The 18,507-nt window shown below is 44.4% G+C and overlaps 1 protein-coding gene across 1 annotated transcript; it reads right to left on the bottom strand.

Moving 5' to 3' along the window:
* Positions 1–891: 891 nt before the first annotated feature.
* LOC134052213 (uncharacterized) lies at positions 892–14,037 on the bottom strand. The gene is made up of 11 exons (XM_062506554.1): positions 14,004–14,037; positions 8,877–8,917; positions 8,541–8,649; positions 8,335–8,422; positions 8,054–8,183; positions 7,787–7,901; positions 7,624–7,704; positions 5,247–5,585; positions 3,392–3,733; positions 2,017–2,123; positions 892–993 (listed from the first exon to the last, which is right to left on the bottom strand). The coding sequence occupies exons 1-11, from the start codon at positions 14,035–14,037 to the stop codon at positions 892–894; spliced, it is 1,488 nt and encodes a 495-aa protein (XP_062362538.1).
* Between the last annotated feature and the right edge of the window lie 4,470 nt (positions 14,038–18,507).

Here is an 18,507-nt window from a genome sequence, read left to right as displayed (position 1 = left end):
CAAGTTCAGTCATTTTGCTCCTCAGCCACATCAAGACCCCCATCAGTCACATGAGGAGCTCTGACAGGGGCAGTAAATTAAAATCTAGACTTGATTGTGTTTTTGTAGGACCAAACTAAAATCTAGACTGGACTGTGTTTTTGTAGGACAAAACTAAAATCTGGACTTGATTGTGTTTTTCTAGGACCAAATTAAAATCTAGACTTGACTGTGTTTTTCTAGGACCAAATTAAAATCCAGACTTGACTGCATTTTTGTAGGACCAAACTAAAATCTAGAGTTGACTGTGTTTTTATGGGACCAAACTAAAATCTGGACTTGACTGTGTTTTTGTGGGACTGTCGTGGCCTCAGAGCAGGTGAGCCCACATGGACTCAGCATCTCACCCTGCCACGTTTCTGAAGTTTCTTCAAAACAGATTTCCCTGCTGTAACTCTGGAGCAGTTTTAGCTGCCTGAGCTCTTGGGAAGATTCTGAGGATCCGTGAGAGAACTGGGATCCATGCCTGTGAGGATCCATTGCAAACTACTGAACAGACCCCTGTGCTCCTCCTGGGCACTCAGCAAAGCTCAGAACCAGACCTCCCCATCCATCCCACCTTCCCAGAAAGGGTTATTTAGCAAAGAAACGAGCCCCTATGTTGCATTTAGCCCCAAAACGCTGCTTTTTCACACTGACCTGCATTTTGCTATATTTTCCGTACATTACAGAAAAAAAAAAAAAAAACACACCGAGAAAAAGTAGAAACATCCTTGGAAATGAAGTTTTTGTTTCTACTGAAGAAGCTTGGTGGTAGCAAGTTCAGTTGAGGTGGTTAAAGCAGCTCTGAGAGCAGCCTGTAAGGGAGTGGTCAATGCACACATGGTCCCAGCTGGCAGAGGTTTATTCACCTCAGGAAGAGTTGTTGCTTCTGACCAGCGTGCTCCGTCTGGAGCTGTAGGACATGTCTTCATAAACCACATTGGGCTTTTTCTTCCGGAAATATTTCTTCACCTGCAAAACGCAGAAAACAGACATTCAAAACAGAGCCTGGAAAGGCCCCAACCAAGGAGTTATTTTGCATCTTAGGAATCCATCAACATCGTCTGTTGGAAGAGGAAAAATACTTTCAAAATTCCTCTCATGACCCAGTGAGGTCTTAGAGGACCAAGTGGAAATTATCAGCTTATTTTTTTTAACTTTCTTTTATGAGTCTGATGCAATTTCACAAAAAGTTCCTTCAAGAGTTGGATGTAACTGTAGCTTTGACATAAATAATAAATGACAATAATAACAAATAAGGCTCATTCTTAGACTGTTACTGGTAACACAGGACACCAGGTCCCACTGAGCTTTGACAGAATTATGTCACACTACTGGTTTTTAGCAGTGCTGGATCCACATTTGGAGGGATGAGACATGAGACTGTGAATGATACACTAAATTTTCAGTAATCTTCATGGAGCAGAAGGATCTGTCAGAGACAATATCTGGGCACTTTCTGCAGTACATGTATAGAAATAATCCCAGTGAGGGAAAAAAATTAACTTTTTTTTTCCCAGAAGGGGGCAAATCTTTTTCTCTCAGCACTGCTTTTCAGCATCAGGCTATTTTATGAGTTTTTGTTGCCCTTGTGTCCCACTCCAAGCATTCTCTTACATCTCTTACAAGCTTGCTATGTACAGCTCCAGTCCCAATTCACAAAATAATTTTAAAAAAGCAAGCGAAGCAGAACAGTGAGGGGCTTTGTTCAGGGATACACACACAACACATGGCTGTGTCAACCACACAGCTCACTCGAGGTTTGTTATCAAAAGACAAACAATATCTCATTTACAAAGGGTTACAGAAATATAAGACACTGCATTAGTTGCCAGGAGTTTACAGCTGGAAGATATTAAACAAGGGCAAATAGGAGCGCAATAAGAAGCCACAATTCCTGAGATTTATCAGATGTTTTCTTAACTCATGCACTATTAAAAATAATACCAGTTTGCTCCACCAGGTCCAGTTTTGCTGTGGTGACAGTGTACTTACATCCACATGGTACAAGGTGCAGCACACCAGGGCACAGAACAGCAGAGCTATCACCACGACAAGGGCATAAAAACCCCAGGAGCTCTTCTCACACACCTTCTCCCCTCCTTCATTTAAAATTACAGAAGTACTATTATAAATGAGAAGAGGCAGAATTTTATTTTTATTCTGAAAAAAATAATTTTGCAGGTTAACCAAAAATTCAGACATCAACATCTACAGAGCCACACTTGTAATGCCATTAATATTCTCACTGGAATTCCCTGTGCTCTTCCAGAGGCTGAGGGTGGCTGCAGGTGGGTCAGCAAGGAGCACTCCACAAAGGCAGCTTCCACACCACTGATAGGACCACACACTCCTAATGGGAGCAGAAAATGTTTTCCTGCAGTGTTGCTGCAACCCTGAGGGCTCTGAATTATCCAAGAGCCAGGCTGCTGAGAGGTATGGACAGGAGCAGGAGGATGCTGTGCTATGAAACGCACTGAGCAGAATAATGCTGGTGGGAAGGGTTTCAACTCTCTAAAACCTCAATTAATCCATATATTAATAACACACTAATTAATAATTACACCCCTGCTTTGTTGGACTACTGTCATTTCCCCCACCTCACTTTACTGAGTCATTGCCCCAGTTGTGGGTGGTGGCACAGAATAACACCACAGTTGCCTTTGGAGACTACAGGAAAATTGTTTGGGACACTTAGGGTCTTTGTAAACCTTATTTTACAAAGGCCTCAGCAAAGCTCAGTGCACAAGGTTAAATTGCACCAGTAAGACCAAAATCAAACCCTCTTTTGCTGGTTCTGACTTCAGCTTAGCAAATGGGTACAGCACCATCCTGCAGAAAAATAAAAAACTCATCTTTGGAGCACAGAAAAATCAAACCCTCTCTTTGCAGCACAGCGTGCTCAGTGTGTAACAAGGGTAGGTGAGAACATCTCTGCTGTAGTCTGTGGTACTTGAAGCAAATGCCCCAGTACTTACTTTGTGCTCCCCAGTGTGATTTATTTTAAAACACGAGACTTGCTAGAGGGAATTGTTTCTAAAAGCTGTTTATGTCACGCTAAAGTCAAAGAATTGGTGCTGAAAGTACTTATTCATATCCTAAAACAGACAGATTGCACACAGTGAAGTGTTTGTTACCTTGTTTAGACCATTTTTTTTTTCTTTTTCTAAGCAACAGGATTATGGCAATGTCTGAATTCCCCTCTGGTTGTACAAGACAGGTGGGAACACAGAGTCTGTTTCTGTGTCTGAGCTCAGCAGGGCACAAAGGAGCCTGAGCCCACTCTCCAAACTTTCCTGACTAAAGTTCCAAAAGCTTGCTGTCCACAACACAATAGATATTTATGATTAAACAAGCAAAAGGGTCGTACCTTTAACCAGCACCATGGTGCCACTCGCTGAGCTCAGAGGGGAATCCATCACGTCCTCAGCACAGATGTAGTTATCACTGTCCTCTTCCTGTAGGTTGTGTAGAGTTATCACAGTTCTATTTCCTTCCCTTGAATACTCCAAGCGATTCCCAAAGGCAGGGGAAACCTGTGACACGCTCAGATTTGACACAGACAGAACTGTGCCAGGCTGCACATGAGCCCTGAACAAGTAGAACTTCTGGACTTCAGGTGAGCTGTTCAACACACAGGTGATGCTGACAGACTGGCCTCGCTCAGGGTTGGCATAGAGAGGCGACTGCTCCAGAGCCCTGCTGGATTTAGCTAAAAAAAGAGAAATTAGTGGTTATCACTGCTTAACACAGTGCATTTTAACTGGGGAGCAAGGGTGCAGAACAGACAGAAAGGACAGACCATAGAAATATAGATAAAATGAACTTTTAAACATGCCTTACATAGGCTTTGACAAGAAGGATGTATTTTAGTACACCCTGGCATATCTTCCTGCCTCAGGATCTGAAAGTAGGACTGACCAACAGGTTTACTCTTTGGAAAGGGTCTGCGTCTACCTAAAACATCATAAATCCTGACCTCCTCTAAGGGAATGCAGTCTGATCAGCACGTCCTGGAGCCATGCACCATTGCGTGCTTTCTCAAGTGAGATAAAGCCATAGCGAGATCTGGGGATTATTGGTCTGGATCAAACCATACACTGTGTGTTCCATCAATGCTGAAAATGGTCTATGAGAATGAAGTGGTTATTAATGATCACTGCTCAGCCAGGAAGACATTCCACTGAGTTCCTCTGAGGACAGGACTTGTTCCTTTAGCATTATCTTTAAAGTGTACAAGGGAGTGACGACAGAATTTATCATGTCTGTAAAGGGAAGGTTGTAATAATTCCAGAGATGATGATCAAAATCAAACAGAGATATAAAGCAATTAAATAATTTGGAGAGAAAATACACAATAAACAAGATGTGATTCATTTGGGAAAACACAGCCGAGAAGTTTGAAAGGAGAAGCCCAAGGGAGGAGATGATATCCTTCATGGATATAAATTACTATTGGTGATCAGCAATGAATTAGATTTCACATTCCTTGGGGACAGAAAAGGAAAAAACATGTAAGCTTTGGAAAAGAGGTTTTAGGTTAGAAGGTCTCATTGGAAGGACAGGTACATGGAAGAATAAACTGCCAAAGAATAGCGTGGACTCAACCCTCTCCTAATGAAGAAGAAAAAGAAGAAGAAGAAAAATTGTTCCCACAACCAGAAACTCCTGCCAAAAGAAGCACTTCTGCTCATTCAGCAACTCCTCACTAACAAGAGAAAAACACCTTCACCCACTCATGTCCAGCTTGACCCTGCCTAACACCAGCTTCCCAATTATTACCATTTGTCATTTAAGAAGAATTAGTAAAAACAAAAGAGATTTACAAAAACAGCTGCTACCAAAAAACCCCCTCTTTGCTCTGCTAACTGTTTAAAAAGGTTTGACAGGTTGTTTTGGAAAGAGCTGTGGGACCTCACTGTTTCCAAACTGCTGCAGCAACCTGTAACTCCTGTGAAAATCCGTAGTTAGCATTAATGAGTCACAAAGCAATCTTCTAGGATTATTTGGGTTTTTTTTTTGGTACCATACTATCTCATGTGTTTTCTTCATTGTTTCAGGGAGCAAACCCACGCATTCCTTGAAATCTGTGCTTGACCTAAGCAGACACAGAAGTTCTGCTAGACTCGCCCTCCCATTATGTCTTCTTCCAATCTTTGATTTAAAATATATTTACTATTTACTGTATTTACTAATTCATTACATAAAAGGTGGAATTGCAATACCTTTGACCAATACTACGGTTGTCTTCCCATATAGTTCTTTGGCATAGTCATTGATTTTAACAATCTCAGAGCATAGGTAGATTTCAGAATCAGATTGCTTCAACCTGTGCAGGGTTATCCTGAGATTCTCCCCTTCCTTTGAACACTTGCTGCGATTATCAAAGGCGTGATCACATTTTTGAGATTGCTCCTTGGAAAAATATATCACATTGCGACGCTGTCTGATAGCTCTCAAATATATCCCCACTTGATTTTGTGAACCATTCATTGGGCAAGTTATGCTGACGGAGTCTCCTTCCCAAGCACTGATAACGTCTGTTGACTGCTCATTTCCTCCACCTAAAAATAAGAAATGCAATTGAAATTGGAATACCAGGGTTCCTCTTGGTTTGCTCATATCAATGTGGGTTCAAAAACCAACTCCTCCACCAGCAGAACCACTCTGTAAGGCTGGACATGTCACTTCTTGGCTGCCCTGGCACCTGTAGTGCCTTTCATGCCCATTGACCTCAGCAACTCAGCACCTTCCCAAGCTCCAAAGGCAAAAAACGTGTCTGCTCTGACTCACACAGAAAATTTAATTCTCTCTGTAGATTCCCAGGATGATCTGACTGGTTCTCAAAATACAAGTCTCACTAAAATTACCCTGTTCATTGGTTTCAGATCTAAACTGGGAAATGCTAAAGTAAGAAAGAGTAAGAAAATGTAAGGAAACACACTTGTCTTTGTAAAGTGGCATTTAATAACATCAGGCAACTGGATAGTACAGATTCTCAGGTTCAACAGAGGAAGAATGCTGTAGAAGGTGTATGTCCAATCCATTTTAACAAACAAAGGTATGCAAATGTATAATGAGACCCTTGGATTTCTCCAATGACCCCAATATCCAAAGAAACTGAACGGGGAGTACTTGTGCAATGAATAGCAAGGAATAGAGATCAAATGGGAAACACCTGAAAGAAGCTACATCAGAAGCAAAGGCAGAAAAATGAAACAGAGAATGTTGCATGTCTAAGAGAAATATAATTTAGAAAAGAAAATACTGAAATGTAAGAAAAGTAAGAGCTTCGATGTTGTACGTACCATCCTGTGCAGGCAAGCATGGGAGAAGCAGAAGGAAGAGGGATGCATTTGGGAGACCCAACATCCACAGCATTTTCAAAGGTTTTTTTAGCTGTTCCCTCAATCTGACTAATGAGTTAAAGTTCTGAGGAAAGAGTCGTAAGCCGCAGGTTGGGCTGTTGCCTGCCAGCTACCTGAGCTGTCTGCTGACAGAAGTTAGCAGAGCTTTGTTTTTGCCTTTGTATAACAGTGATAGTCATGGGTGGGGGGGGGGGAAGGGCACTCTCTTTGTACTTAAATCATACTTTTTTGCTGCTGCTGAGCAGCCCCCAGCCGCGCATGGCAGTAATGAGGTGTCTAGTGGGGACATCTACCTCCCCTCTGAAGGCAACCAAGAATTTGCTCTTCACAGTGCCAAGGTCAGGCAGCTGTCCCTCAGTTGTGGCCTCCCTGGAAATGCAGGGGCTTGGTATAATCAGTTCAGTTTGCTAAGACCCCCACAGGCTTAGATTGGTGGCTGCAGATGCAAAGGTCTTGGTTTTGTAAGGAGAAAGGAGATGAGAGATGCTCCCTTACTTCAGAAAAACCCTCAGTTATTACACAAGCCCTTCACACAAACCAACAGATTTGATCTGCATCTTGGCGGTGACAATGTGAATAATTCCCAAGCAGGAGGAGCTGGAGTTCCTTCAGCACACACCAGCCACTCACACCCAGCTTCCCCCCAGGGCAGACCTGACCCACAAACCAACCCAGAGACAGCACCAGCAGCAGAAAGAGGATTTGACAGGAGATCTGTAGAACCCTAACAAGATCTTTTGATCTTGTCACTAAAAGGATCTACTTGAGGAAACATCATTACCGGAATATTTCAGGCTTCTCCTTGTCCCTTAACTTCATTTCAAAGCCAAGACAATAAATAATTCCAATCTTTACAAAGACAATGAAGTTTTTTCCATCATAGCAAACTACGCTCAAACTGAGAATTAAACTTGCAACACATAAAGCCAGTTATATTCTACACGTCTACTTAGCAAGCCAAAAGAGGAACAATTGCGAAGGGAAGAGACAGGTTCTAAGGCAGGAGCACTTAAAGAAGACAGTGCGACCATCTCATACATCGTTTGTGCCCAACAAAGTCTTCATGCCTCTTCCTTATTTTTCCCCAGTGCCTGTGCAGCCTTACAAATCCCAATTTATTCAGATCCTCTTCCAAAGCCCTGACCAGCAGAAAAGAAAGTTACTGGGGTCCTGGAAGCAGGATACTGGCTCCTCCCTTCTTAAATGTAATTAGCTGTAATGAGTGCCTAATTACCCAGAATTGGATGTAGAGTGAAGGTCAGCAGTGTCACGAAACACTGCACACCAGGCAAATCCGTGCTGATGTGTGATACAACTGCAGGAGGGAAAGCATGGAAAAAGCCAAACACACTCCCAGAAACTTCCCAGGAGCCTGCTTGGAAGTACCTGGCAGTCACCCTGTCCCCCTAGGGGCTGCAGCAGCAATGTGAAGTGCCTGGGTTTGAGATCTGCTCCCCACTCTGGCACTCCCTGGCCATGCAAGGCTCCCAGGGTCTGTTGGAAGTTCAGGGTCTGTAAGCACAGGGTACAGCCAAGGGCAAGATCTGCTGCTTTCTTCTCTCTCTTTTTTTTTTTTTTTTTGGTTGGGGTGTCTTGGGGTGGCAAGGAGACAAATCAAACTATCCAAGCAGATTTTAACTCTCAGCAAATGCAGCAGAAATTACAACAGAGAAGTGATCGGGAGAGCGCTTGACCCTCTCCTTTCCCTTCTTCCCTTCAACTCCATCTCTCTTCACAGAGCCATAAGATTTCTTTGCCTTGACTTGGCCTCCGCCTTTGGACTCTACCTTTGCCCTTGAAGCACAAAACACAAATTTTATTTTTCAATTGTCACCCTATGCAAGCTGTTCCCCAGGCAGTCACAAGCAGCAGTCCCAGCCCTGGGCTGCCATGAACTGTAGCTGGATCTAAGAATAGCAAAGTTTCCTCCCAGCCCACAGTTCACCCATTCACCAGACCACTCTCTTCCACCCTGGCTCTCAGTAAAAGCTTTTTAACAGGGGCTTCACAGGCAGCTTCTGTTCCAAACACACCTGGGACAGTCACAACAGTTGGGATTGCTGCAGATTCACAGGGACTAAAAGCAGCCATGGGAGCAAACATCTCATGGGCTGAGCTGCTGATCTCACCCTGAGCTGACCCACCACCCACTGCACCCTTCCCTGCCATCTGAAACAACCTGGGGCTCCTCCTGGAAAATCAACTTGCTCTTAGAGAAGGAGAACATGCCTGGCAGGGCACTCTTCATGTCAATCAGTTCCTAAAGAAACCAACAGAAGCCCAGTGCATGATGTCATCTCCAAGCACATGGCGCCAGATATCCTCTGACGCGCAGATAAGGGAGAAAACACCAGTGCCACTCCCCTGTCACAGCAGGCACAGAGGGCTGTGACAGTGACAGCAGTTATGCAACCCAGTCCAAGGTACCTCAGCACACAGCACCCCATGTGGGAGACAACAGCCCCTGCCTCGTGAGTCCACACCTACCCTTTTTCTCTTGGGCATCACCTGCTGATCCTGGTCCTTCACTGCAAGAGGTCTCAAAGAACAGCCAGCAACTGGGGAAAGGCAATGCACTGCACTCCCTGTTGGTGAGCTGAACCCCTGCTTTTGCACAACAAGGAGGGAGCCCTGTGCATGCACTGCCACACTCCAGCACCCATCTCAGGGATCTCCTCACGGGAACTGGAAGTGCCTGTGCTGGTGCTGTCAGAGCTCTCTGCATCTTTGGCTGCTCTGAGCAAGAGCAGTCCTTGGGCAGCTGTGAGGGGCTCAGCAGGAACCCCTGAACTCACTAGACTAGAAAAGAACCCAAGCATTTAACGGAAACATTAATGGTCATTTACTAACTCCACATCTTAGCCAGCTGGACCGCTGAGAAAAAAAGAGTTGCCCAGCAATTAAATGTTCATTTTCTGAAGCATTCACTGAGCAAGATATGTTGATGGAGTCTCCTTCCCAAGCACTGACAGATGTTCTCTTCACTGCTCACTTGCTTTGTCTAAAAATAAGAAATCCAGTTGAAATTGGAATATCAGAGTTTCCCTTGGCCTGTTCATATCAATGTGGGTTTCAAAACCAACTCCTCCACCAGCAGAACCACTCTGTAAGGCTGGACCTCAGTTTCCCTATGCTGGACATGTCATTCCTTGGCTGCCCTGGCAACTGTGGTGCCTTTCATGCCCATTGACCTCAGCAACTCAGCACCTTCCCAAGCTCCAAAGGCCTTGGCAGAAAACGTGTCTGCTCTGACTCACACAGAAAATTTCGTTCTCTCTGTAGATTCCCAGGATGATCTGACTGGTTCTCAAAATACAAACTTCACTACAATTACGCTGATAAGTGGAGCTGGTGTCAGATCCAAATCAGAAATGCTAAGGTAAGAAAAAGTGGCAGAGAATAGAAGAAAATACACCTTTTTGTTATTTTTTCCATTTTTTTTAACATTTAATAACGTCAGGCAACTGGATAATATAGATTGTTTGGAAGAGGGTTGCAGAAGGTGTATGTCCAGTCTCTACTGAGAAACAAAGGCATACAAATGTACAATGAGATCCTTGGAGTTCTCCACTGACTCCAATATCCAAAGAAACTGAACAAGAAGTACTTGTGCAATGAATAGCGAGGAACAGAGGGATTAAACGGGAAAAACCTGTTCACAGTGGTTGATATCTCTTAAAACATCACCAGCAAGGGGATCAGTAAAAGCCAGATTTGACATTAAACACCAGCACAACGGAGTTTGTTGGCAAGGCTCACCCTACTGCTGACCGGACGGATAAGACGCACTGAGGAAAAAACAAGCAACAAACAAAATCCAGTCAGTCAAAGCAGAAGTGAACTGAGAACTCTCTCTCTCTCTCTGTGTGTGTGTGTGTGTGTGTGTGTGTGTGTGTGTGTGTGCGCTTAGATGTATGTGACAAAAGGACAGTGAGGGCAAGGATAAAAAGGAAATGACCTAAAACCTTAACACTGAAAGTCAACAGAAATCATACCTTCAATGTAAGAATGTAGCAAAGGAATAACACTTAAAAGCATTGAACCTAGTTCATAACATACAATTTAATAATTCAGTAGAGGAATAACTCTTAGCCACGCTTTTCTTAAACTTACTTAGAGGCCTAACTTGCTCAGACATCTCGGTGTTTAATGCTTGAAAGACTGACCTCTGCTAAGAAGGGCAGGAGCCTCTCTGTGAAATGGAAAATGTCAACCCCCTCCCTCCAAATCATTCTAATTTTGAAATTAAGGGGTTCTCAGGCAAAGGTGTGGGAATAAGAAGAACAAGTCTTTACTAGGTAAAACAAAAATAGAAATACGGTATTATAAAGAACAAACCCCAAACAACGACAGAGTCAGAAGACAACCTGACACCCCATCAGTCAGCCAGGGTGTTGGCAGCAGTCCCACTAAATGGTGGCTGCAGTCTTCCTGCAGCAACAGATGTGGTTCTGTTGATGCAGTGGTCCTGTAGAAGGGTGTGGTTTTCCTCCAAAACTCCAGTGATGATGATGATGTAGAAGGATCAGTTTCTCCTCTGGAATCCATTGGAAAAAGGCTGCTCTGATGTCCCAAATCTCAGATTTTATCTAGGAAGGAAATGTTTGGCTCCTTCCCGTGGGTGGAGCATCTCCCAGTGGGATGATGGGATTTCATCAGTCATGCAGTGGGACTCAATGGCCCATTAGCAGGAGATATCTTCCGGGAGAAAAGATGGGTCATGGCAAAAATAAAGAATACTGCCCCACCTGGCTTTTAACAGATTACCCATTAACAGGAGATATCTCCCATGGAGATAAAGATCACTGCCCCTCTTGCTTTCAAAAGATGGCAATAGAATACATCATTTTGGTCACATCCTCTGTGGCAAGCCAAGACACTCACGTTCTCAGACATCAAAGGGAGCAGCATTTCTCCCATGTCAAAGCATCTGCACACACACATAGAGGGTCAGTGCAAGGTACCTGTGAGAAATTCCCCTCAGACATGGGGAAATGCTCACTCTTGATGCTTTTGTGTCTCCCCGGGGGAGCAGTGGAGGATCAGCCCAGGATCCATCGTTGTTTGCGGATCCACCAAGAGCAGCAAACAGGAGAGACCCCGGGGGAAGAGGCCCCATTCAGAGACAGGTCACTGGTCCAGGAGAGCTCTAAGGGCCTCGTTTTTCACAACACTTCATTGGGTCAAGAGAGGGGCATTTCTCAGATCAAGGCCCAGCCTGGAAAGCAGAGGATGCATCACCACACAATGAGCAGCCAGTGTTGAAAATAAAGGTTTATTACGACACCTCCAATGAAAGAACAGCTATCAAATGATGCCTTTTGGCGAGCCAGCCCTCTTAGTATTGTTTCTCATTTTTAAGCATAAGACAAAATAAGATGATCTTTTAGATCACTTCCAACACAAACCATTCCATGCTCCTGTGATTAAAATTATCCACCCCTCTGTGCATATGCAATAGAGAAATGCGCTTGCTGAGGGCCAACACTGCTGATTTTTCAAGACAGTTCTCACTGCTTTTCCTGAGATGTGGCACCTATGGAGTGCACCAGCACAACACAGCTCCAAAGGGACAAAATGGAACAGCTGGTAGAGATGTCCCCAAATGTCACAATCTGCAGAATCAACCTAAGAAATAAGAGATGTGAAGGAAAGAGAGAGACATAAAGATCAGTCTGTGACTTGTGTTTCCTCACAGATCTCACTGAGGGGCCCATATCACTTTTCCTCTCAAAACATGTCCAGCTCTCTGCCCCCCACTGCTGGTACAGAGTAGAAATGAAATCTGCACATCATTGCACCTGAACACCTCAAGTTAATACAATGTAATTTCCAAAGAAAACCTTCCTCACTCCTCTTAAACACCTCTACTCTGTCAAAAGCTTCCAGCAGTTCTGTAGAGGGGAAAAAAAATGCAAGTGCAATTATGACAAGATGCAACATAAAGAGGCCAAGTCTTTTTCCTTCTATTTCATCGTTCAGTCACAGTCTGGCCTTTCCACAGGAACCGTAGTTTTGTTTTATTAAGTAATAATAACATTCTTCATGACAAAATACAGCTGACAACTGGATCATCCATACCACAAACTCCATAAATACCAAGCAGCCCCTGGAATACTTGGATTGGCAACCCTTCAGGAACATTTGATTGAATTCCACCACATTAAAGCAGAAAATTTGCATCTAATCAGCTGAGAACTGAGTTAAAAGTGTGAGGGTGAAGCCCTGATTGGGGAAAAAAATCCGCTCCAACCTATTAAAAGCATTGGTCTCCTTTGCCAAACAAAAGGTAAATTTAAGTACAGAGGCACGTCTATCTTTCTAAAAATTAATCATTAAAATTATTTGGATCTTTTACATTAAGAACCTTTCCTCTTTGATTTGACTGTAGCCTAGTTCAAGATGGAAACCACATCCTACACCCTTTGGGATTTCTTGCTGGAAGTTTCAGCTGCTGGTTTATGGGGAACTGAACCAATGAAAAATGACTCAGCAATCACTGACGCGGCTTCAGGGATTTGCTGTTTCACATGTGCTGCCACTGATTTCTGCTCAACACTCTCATACTGAATTCCATCCCATACAAAAGATGAGGGTTTTTTCAGCTCAGGTGGGAATGGATACCAGTAACCCAATGGGATCCCTGAGGGGCTGGATTCATTGCACACTGTCTAAACTTGCCTCATTTGTCAGGAAGATTGATGCCAGAGTTGTGTTCAGTCTGGGGGGAGGCCAAGACCTCTGTGACCCAAGGCCATTCCTGAGGGAGCTGGACACAGCCTCCCACCCACCCCTGCACAGCAACAAACACACTGACGTGTCCTCAGCCTCCACGTGGGGGCAAAATCAGATCTTGCTTCAAATAAAACAAACTCTTCCAGTTCAAACAACCAGCCGGCTGTGCAAAAGGCTCTGGAGAATCCAGAGATGACCTGAGAACTTAAAAACTGCACACACCTGGGAGCTGCTGGCATTACCAAGTGAAAGCCATGCAGAGGGCTTGGGAAGCAATTCAGAGCAGTTGACACTTGCAGCCAGTGAGAGAATTCAGCTGCTTTCAGCCTGTGCTGCTGAGCCAGCCACACACCCTGGGGTGCCCTGCTGTCTGCAGCCAAGCACCAGCAGAGGATGGGGGCTCCTGGTGCTGCCTGTGCTGCTCACAAAGGCTGGAGCTGCACAAGAGTCGGAGAGGGTGTGGATGTGGTGAAAGTAAACTTGTGAAAACACGACTATTTGTGAATGCAAGAGCAGAGGTTCTCATGGAAAATCAGTCTGTGTTCAGACGGTTGCTGTACATGCTGAGAGAGGAGGAGGATGCTGGTGGCGGTGAGGTTTCTTCCCTTGTAGATGGTTATCCATCTAGTGCAAGATTTTCTCTGTCAGGAGACTGTCTGTCTTGCCTAAGAGCTGCAGAAATGAAAAAAAATAAAAAACAAAATCTGTGAAGACACCAAAGAAACTGGCAGATTCCAGCTGTCAACCCAGTGAAGATCATTCAGAACTGCACAAACGACACAATGGAGATGACATCCAGGAGGAAAACTCTTTATGGGGAAAACTCTTCCACTTGCATGTGTGGGACCCACAGAGAACACACAATTTGTCAGACTGTACCTTGGCCACGCCGCAGCCGCAAGCAGTAATACATGGTGCCCCATCCTATGCAAACCCCAACAAACAGGAATGCAAACAAGATGCCAGTGCTGCTCTTTTTGCTGGTGAGAAATTCAGGATTACCTGCAGAGTAGAAGAAAACAGAGCATCCAAGTGAAGCAAGCAGGAGTGCCAAGCCACGACCTGCCTTGTAAAGACCACACAAAGGAACTGGCCCCATCTGATAAAGAGAGAAGGGACTGATGAATCAGGAAGCAAAGAGCTTCTGGCTCATCATATCTTACAGAAGATACCTGGCATAATGCTCACTTTATCAACATTGAAAGCAAATTCTTATCACCCCACCACAATAGAGCACCAATCTTTGAGCACCAATCTTATCTGAAATAACCAACAAGTGATATGAGACCCATCTTTAATGAAGTGGTCAAATAAGGAAAGCCACTTCTACTAGTTTTAAAAAACATTTTGTCCATGACCTAATGAAGATGACAGGGATTTCTTCCCTCAGCATCCCTGTGTCTGTCACTGTATAATTACAGGATCCTGAGCCTGTAGACATCTCGGTCCAGGAGGGGGCATGTCCATTTGCCAAGGCAAAGTCTGAGACTGGATGGCTGCAGCATGTGTGGATTCAAGGTTTGAATGTACAGGACATCTCCCTGCCCATGTAAAGCTCTGTTCACATCAAGCTGTCTGGACAAACCCCTCTCAAAGCAAAAGGCAAACAAACACAAGAGGAGATTAACCTAGAATTCCCTCACCAGGGATGCCAGCTGGTGGAGTGGTCAGTTCTGGATGTGACTTTTGAGTGTAGAAGCACTTCAGGGTAGGGTTGTATTTCTTGTTATCTGTCTCTGCTTCACAGCAAATATTATTCTTCTCAGTACTGATGTCACCTGTATGATTTTCTGACAACGAGGAAAGGTAAAAAAGTGTTGATTATAAATATGGATCATGTAGAAGATCTTCAGTGAAGCGCTAAAGCTGTTGAAGAGGTTGGCAAATTTAAAACGTGGATCATGTTGCACAAAGTGTTGGAGATTGCTATGATTGCTATGAGTTGGAGATGTTTCATTTCCTAACAGTCCAAATCAAACATTGTCATTAGATCTCCTTCTCACCAGAGACAATGAGTTGTTCTGGGAATCAGGAATGGAAATATTTGAAGAAGGTAGGAAAGCTTTCACATGCAACTAAGAATAACAAAACATCTGTAAAAAGCTTATCATTACCTTTATGCAATAAAAATCTGTTCAAAATTTTTTTCTAGCTGCCTTTTACCCACAGGAATCAAAGAAGAGGAACAAGCAAGTCAAGAAGATGAGTAAATCTCTAAGACCCTGGAGTGCAGCTCCTACTAATCCTACACCCCAGTGTGCCATTATAGAGCTTATTCTTCTTCTAAGGGAACCTGGAAAACTTCCTCCCACCTTCACCTATACACCCACCCCTTCCCCTCTCAAGGGGTACAGGCATCCCTGTCTACAGCAATTTCCAGATTGCACTGTGAAGGCTTTAGTGTCACCAAAGTTTTACACAGCACGGCCAGCATGTAGATATTTTCAAGTGGTGAGCATAAATACAGGGCAGAAATGTTTTATAGTAGCCAGAAAAATAAATACAGGTGAAACTGTTAGGCTAAACAAAGGCATACAAAGGGGGGAACTCTTTTTCTTTGTCTTCTTCTGTCAGCAAGAAAATTAGAAGGAATGCTCTAACTCCAACAGGAGAGGTGATAAAAGCTGCTTTCAGGGAAGCAACTACAGACAGAATTGTCCCTGACTTGCATGGAGCTCAGCTAAGTCACACTCCTACAACCTGAGCCACCGTGAGGAAGTTCTTCCCTCCTGGAGCCACTTGCTCCATGTACTGACACGTGTTTGAATCCCTGACTTTGGCAGTTTTGTGAGGACATTGGAAAGATGCTCCTGGCTGTTTATTGAATTGGACAGAAGAGCAGCACAGAGCAGCTCTTGAGGCTGGACCTGGGTCTGGGTGTGTTCTGGCTGAAGCAGGTGGGACTCACACATTGCAACATGGCACTGAATTTCTCCATGGGAATTGCTGTTGCCAAAAAAAATCTAAAATAAAAACCCATCTTTATAAATCAGAGTAACACCTGTTTATCTGAACCTCTCCTACTGCAGTTTTAAGCAGTGTTTGACCTGAAACGACTGAATTTACTTTTGTGAATTAATTAGGACTATTTTTCACAGAAGAAACCCATTCATTCCACTTTATTCACTCATAAGCTTTGCTATCTGCCCAAAGAGAGAACAGTTCAGTTTCCTACCTAGAAATGTGTTTTCATCAGTTAATAACCAGGCTCCCAGCACACCATACCTCCAGAATTCAGGATGCCACACGCAAGACCTGATCCCCCAGCTCTCTGCCACAAGATGCCATAACGTCCCTTGATACAGAAACTTGGTTCTTCAAAGCAAACAGTGGTGTGTGTTCTATTGGTCTCCAACTCTATTATTCCATCTGAAAATATCTTGTTTTGTGTGGCAGCGATTTTTTCAAACTCTTCAAAATCATTTTGCAAATTCCTGCACTTGCAACTGTTACAGCCCTTACAGAAGTAGACTGTCACATCTGTAGAATAGTCTTCTTTCCCCTCAGCAGGGCCAACCATGGACATGGCAATACCTAAATCAGAAAAAAGAGAAAAGAAACATTTTGTACCCATTTTCTATCCAGAAGTTTAGCATCTGAGTACAGATGGGTTTTGGTAGACAGGCTCAGTCATGGCTTTGGAGACATTGTCTGCTAATGGGCAAATTTTATACAGTATTGGGGCCAGTTCCCAGGATAATTTTTGGGGTAGAAACACAATAGATTTCCCCCACTGCTTCCACTGCCTATTGAGGTGGAAAGCTGGCAGCTTGGGAAGTAAGCTGCAAGATGTTTCTCTTGCTGAGCTCATCTGTTCTTGTCCTCTCTCCTTCCCAAAGTCCTTGTCACGATCCCGCCGGGTGTCCCTCCAACACCCTGGAGATCCCAAGACCACTGAGGTTCAGATCTGAGCTGCCCATTGCCCACTCTGGGTGCAGTGTCCCAGGTGTCCCCCCTCAGACTCTGCTGGAAAGAGTCAGTCCTTTGGGAGAGGAGTCACCTCATCTGACAGCAGACAGACCCAAACAGTCACCCCTCCCAAAAGAGGTGATTGTGACAGGTCAAACACATCCACCCTCACTTCCTTGATTCCTCTTCTCACCTCTGAGGTTTTGTGGTCTTGGTTTTACCCAGGCCCAGCTGGGTAAAACCCGTTTCTCCTAACAGGTCAGAGGTGTTGTGAGCTATGGACGTGCAGGGAAAAGCACCGAGCTCAAACACAGAGACTCACTGGGATGGGGAGCAGCAAGAGCCAGGAGCAGGAAAGCCAAGTGCCAGAGGTGGGGACAATCCATGGGGCTGCCCGGGGGGCTCAGGTCCAGCGGGGCTGCAGCTCTCCCAGATCCTCCACAGGGCCAGGGCAGGCTCAGCAGGTTCCTCCCTCAGTCTTCTCCCTGCGGGGAATTAAAGGCAGTGCCCAGCATCCAGTGTCTGTGCTCTCTTTGTCCAGACAAAAAGACCCCAGGTCACAGACCAAACACCAGACAGCTGCTCCCAGCCCAGTCACAGCCATGGGAGCGAGGCAGAGGAGCCCTCACACTGCTCAGCTGCTACTGCACCTGCAAGGGCCAGACTCACAGCCCTTCCCACCTCTGGCTCCACCACAGCAGAAGAAGACACAAGGACCTTCTGCGGGGAGAGGGAAATCCCTCCTGAGCCTGTTGCTGTGCCCACATCCTCTGGGCTCCTCCAGGCACTGCTCCAGCTCACACCCCTCAGTGGGGGCAGCAAATGTCAGCTTCCTTTGCTCTCACTTCCAAAACACAGCAGAAATTTAAGCGAGGAAGATGGATTAGGCGAAGCGAAACATTCATTCAGCATAAAATGAAATATTTACTGTCTCATCAAATTCTATTTTTAATTTAGGAGATTGATGGGAAATATCTTTTCAAGTCAAATGAACAAACAATAGCTTGGTATTTCTTTTCAAGACATCCTTGGAATTAGCCAGAGGTTTTTTTTCAACAATTTATATAGAACTGTCATAACTTTGTGATGTATGTTTTATTATAATATTTGCCAAATTAGAAAAAAAATCTAGAAAATTCACCTAACTTTCCTCACCAAACTAGCCCTACAAAACACAAAATGCTTTGTCCTGGGAGCTTTTCATCAACAGCTTTCATTAAAACAACTTTTTTGCTGTCACTACCTGAAAAGCACTTTGAGGGAATTTCCAAAATTAATTATACACTATACATACAACAGAAATTAATTATTATCTCTCATCGCCTGTGCTGATCTAGAACTGCTGACAATTCCACCCCACTTCCCAGAAACTGGTGATCGAGGAGATCACAATCTACAGGACACACCCATTCCAGCTGACAGTAGGCACAGTTCTTGAAACCAGCAGCAAAATTTCCTGTGGAATAAAACCTGG

Source organism: Cinclus cinclus, chromosome 20, assembly GCF_963662255.1.
Source record: "Cinclus cinclus chromosome 20, bCinCin1.1, whole genome shotgun sequence".
In the NCBI taxonomy this organism is placed as follows: Eukaryota; Metazoa; Chordata; class Aves; order Passeriformes; family Cinclidae; genus Cinclus; species Cinclus cinclus.
The sequence above is the reverse complement of the archived record's forward strand: the minus strand, read 5'-3'. Positions and strand labels throughout refer to the sequence as shown.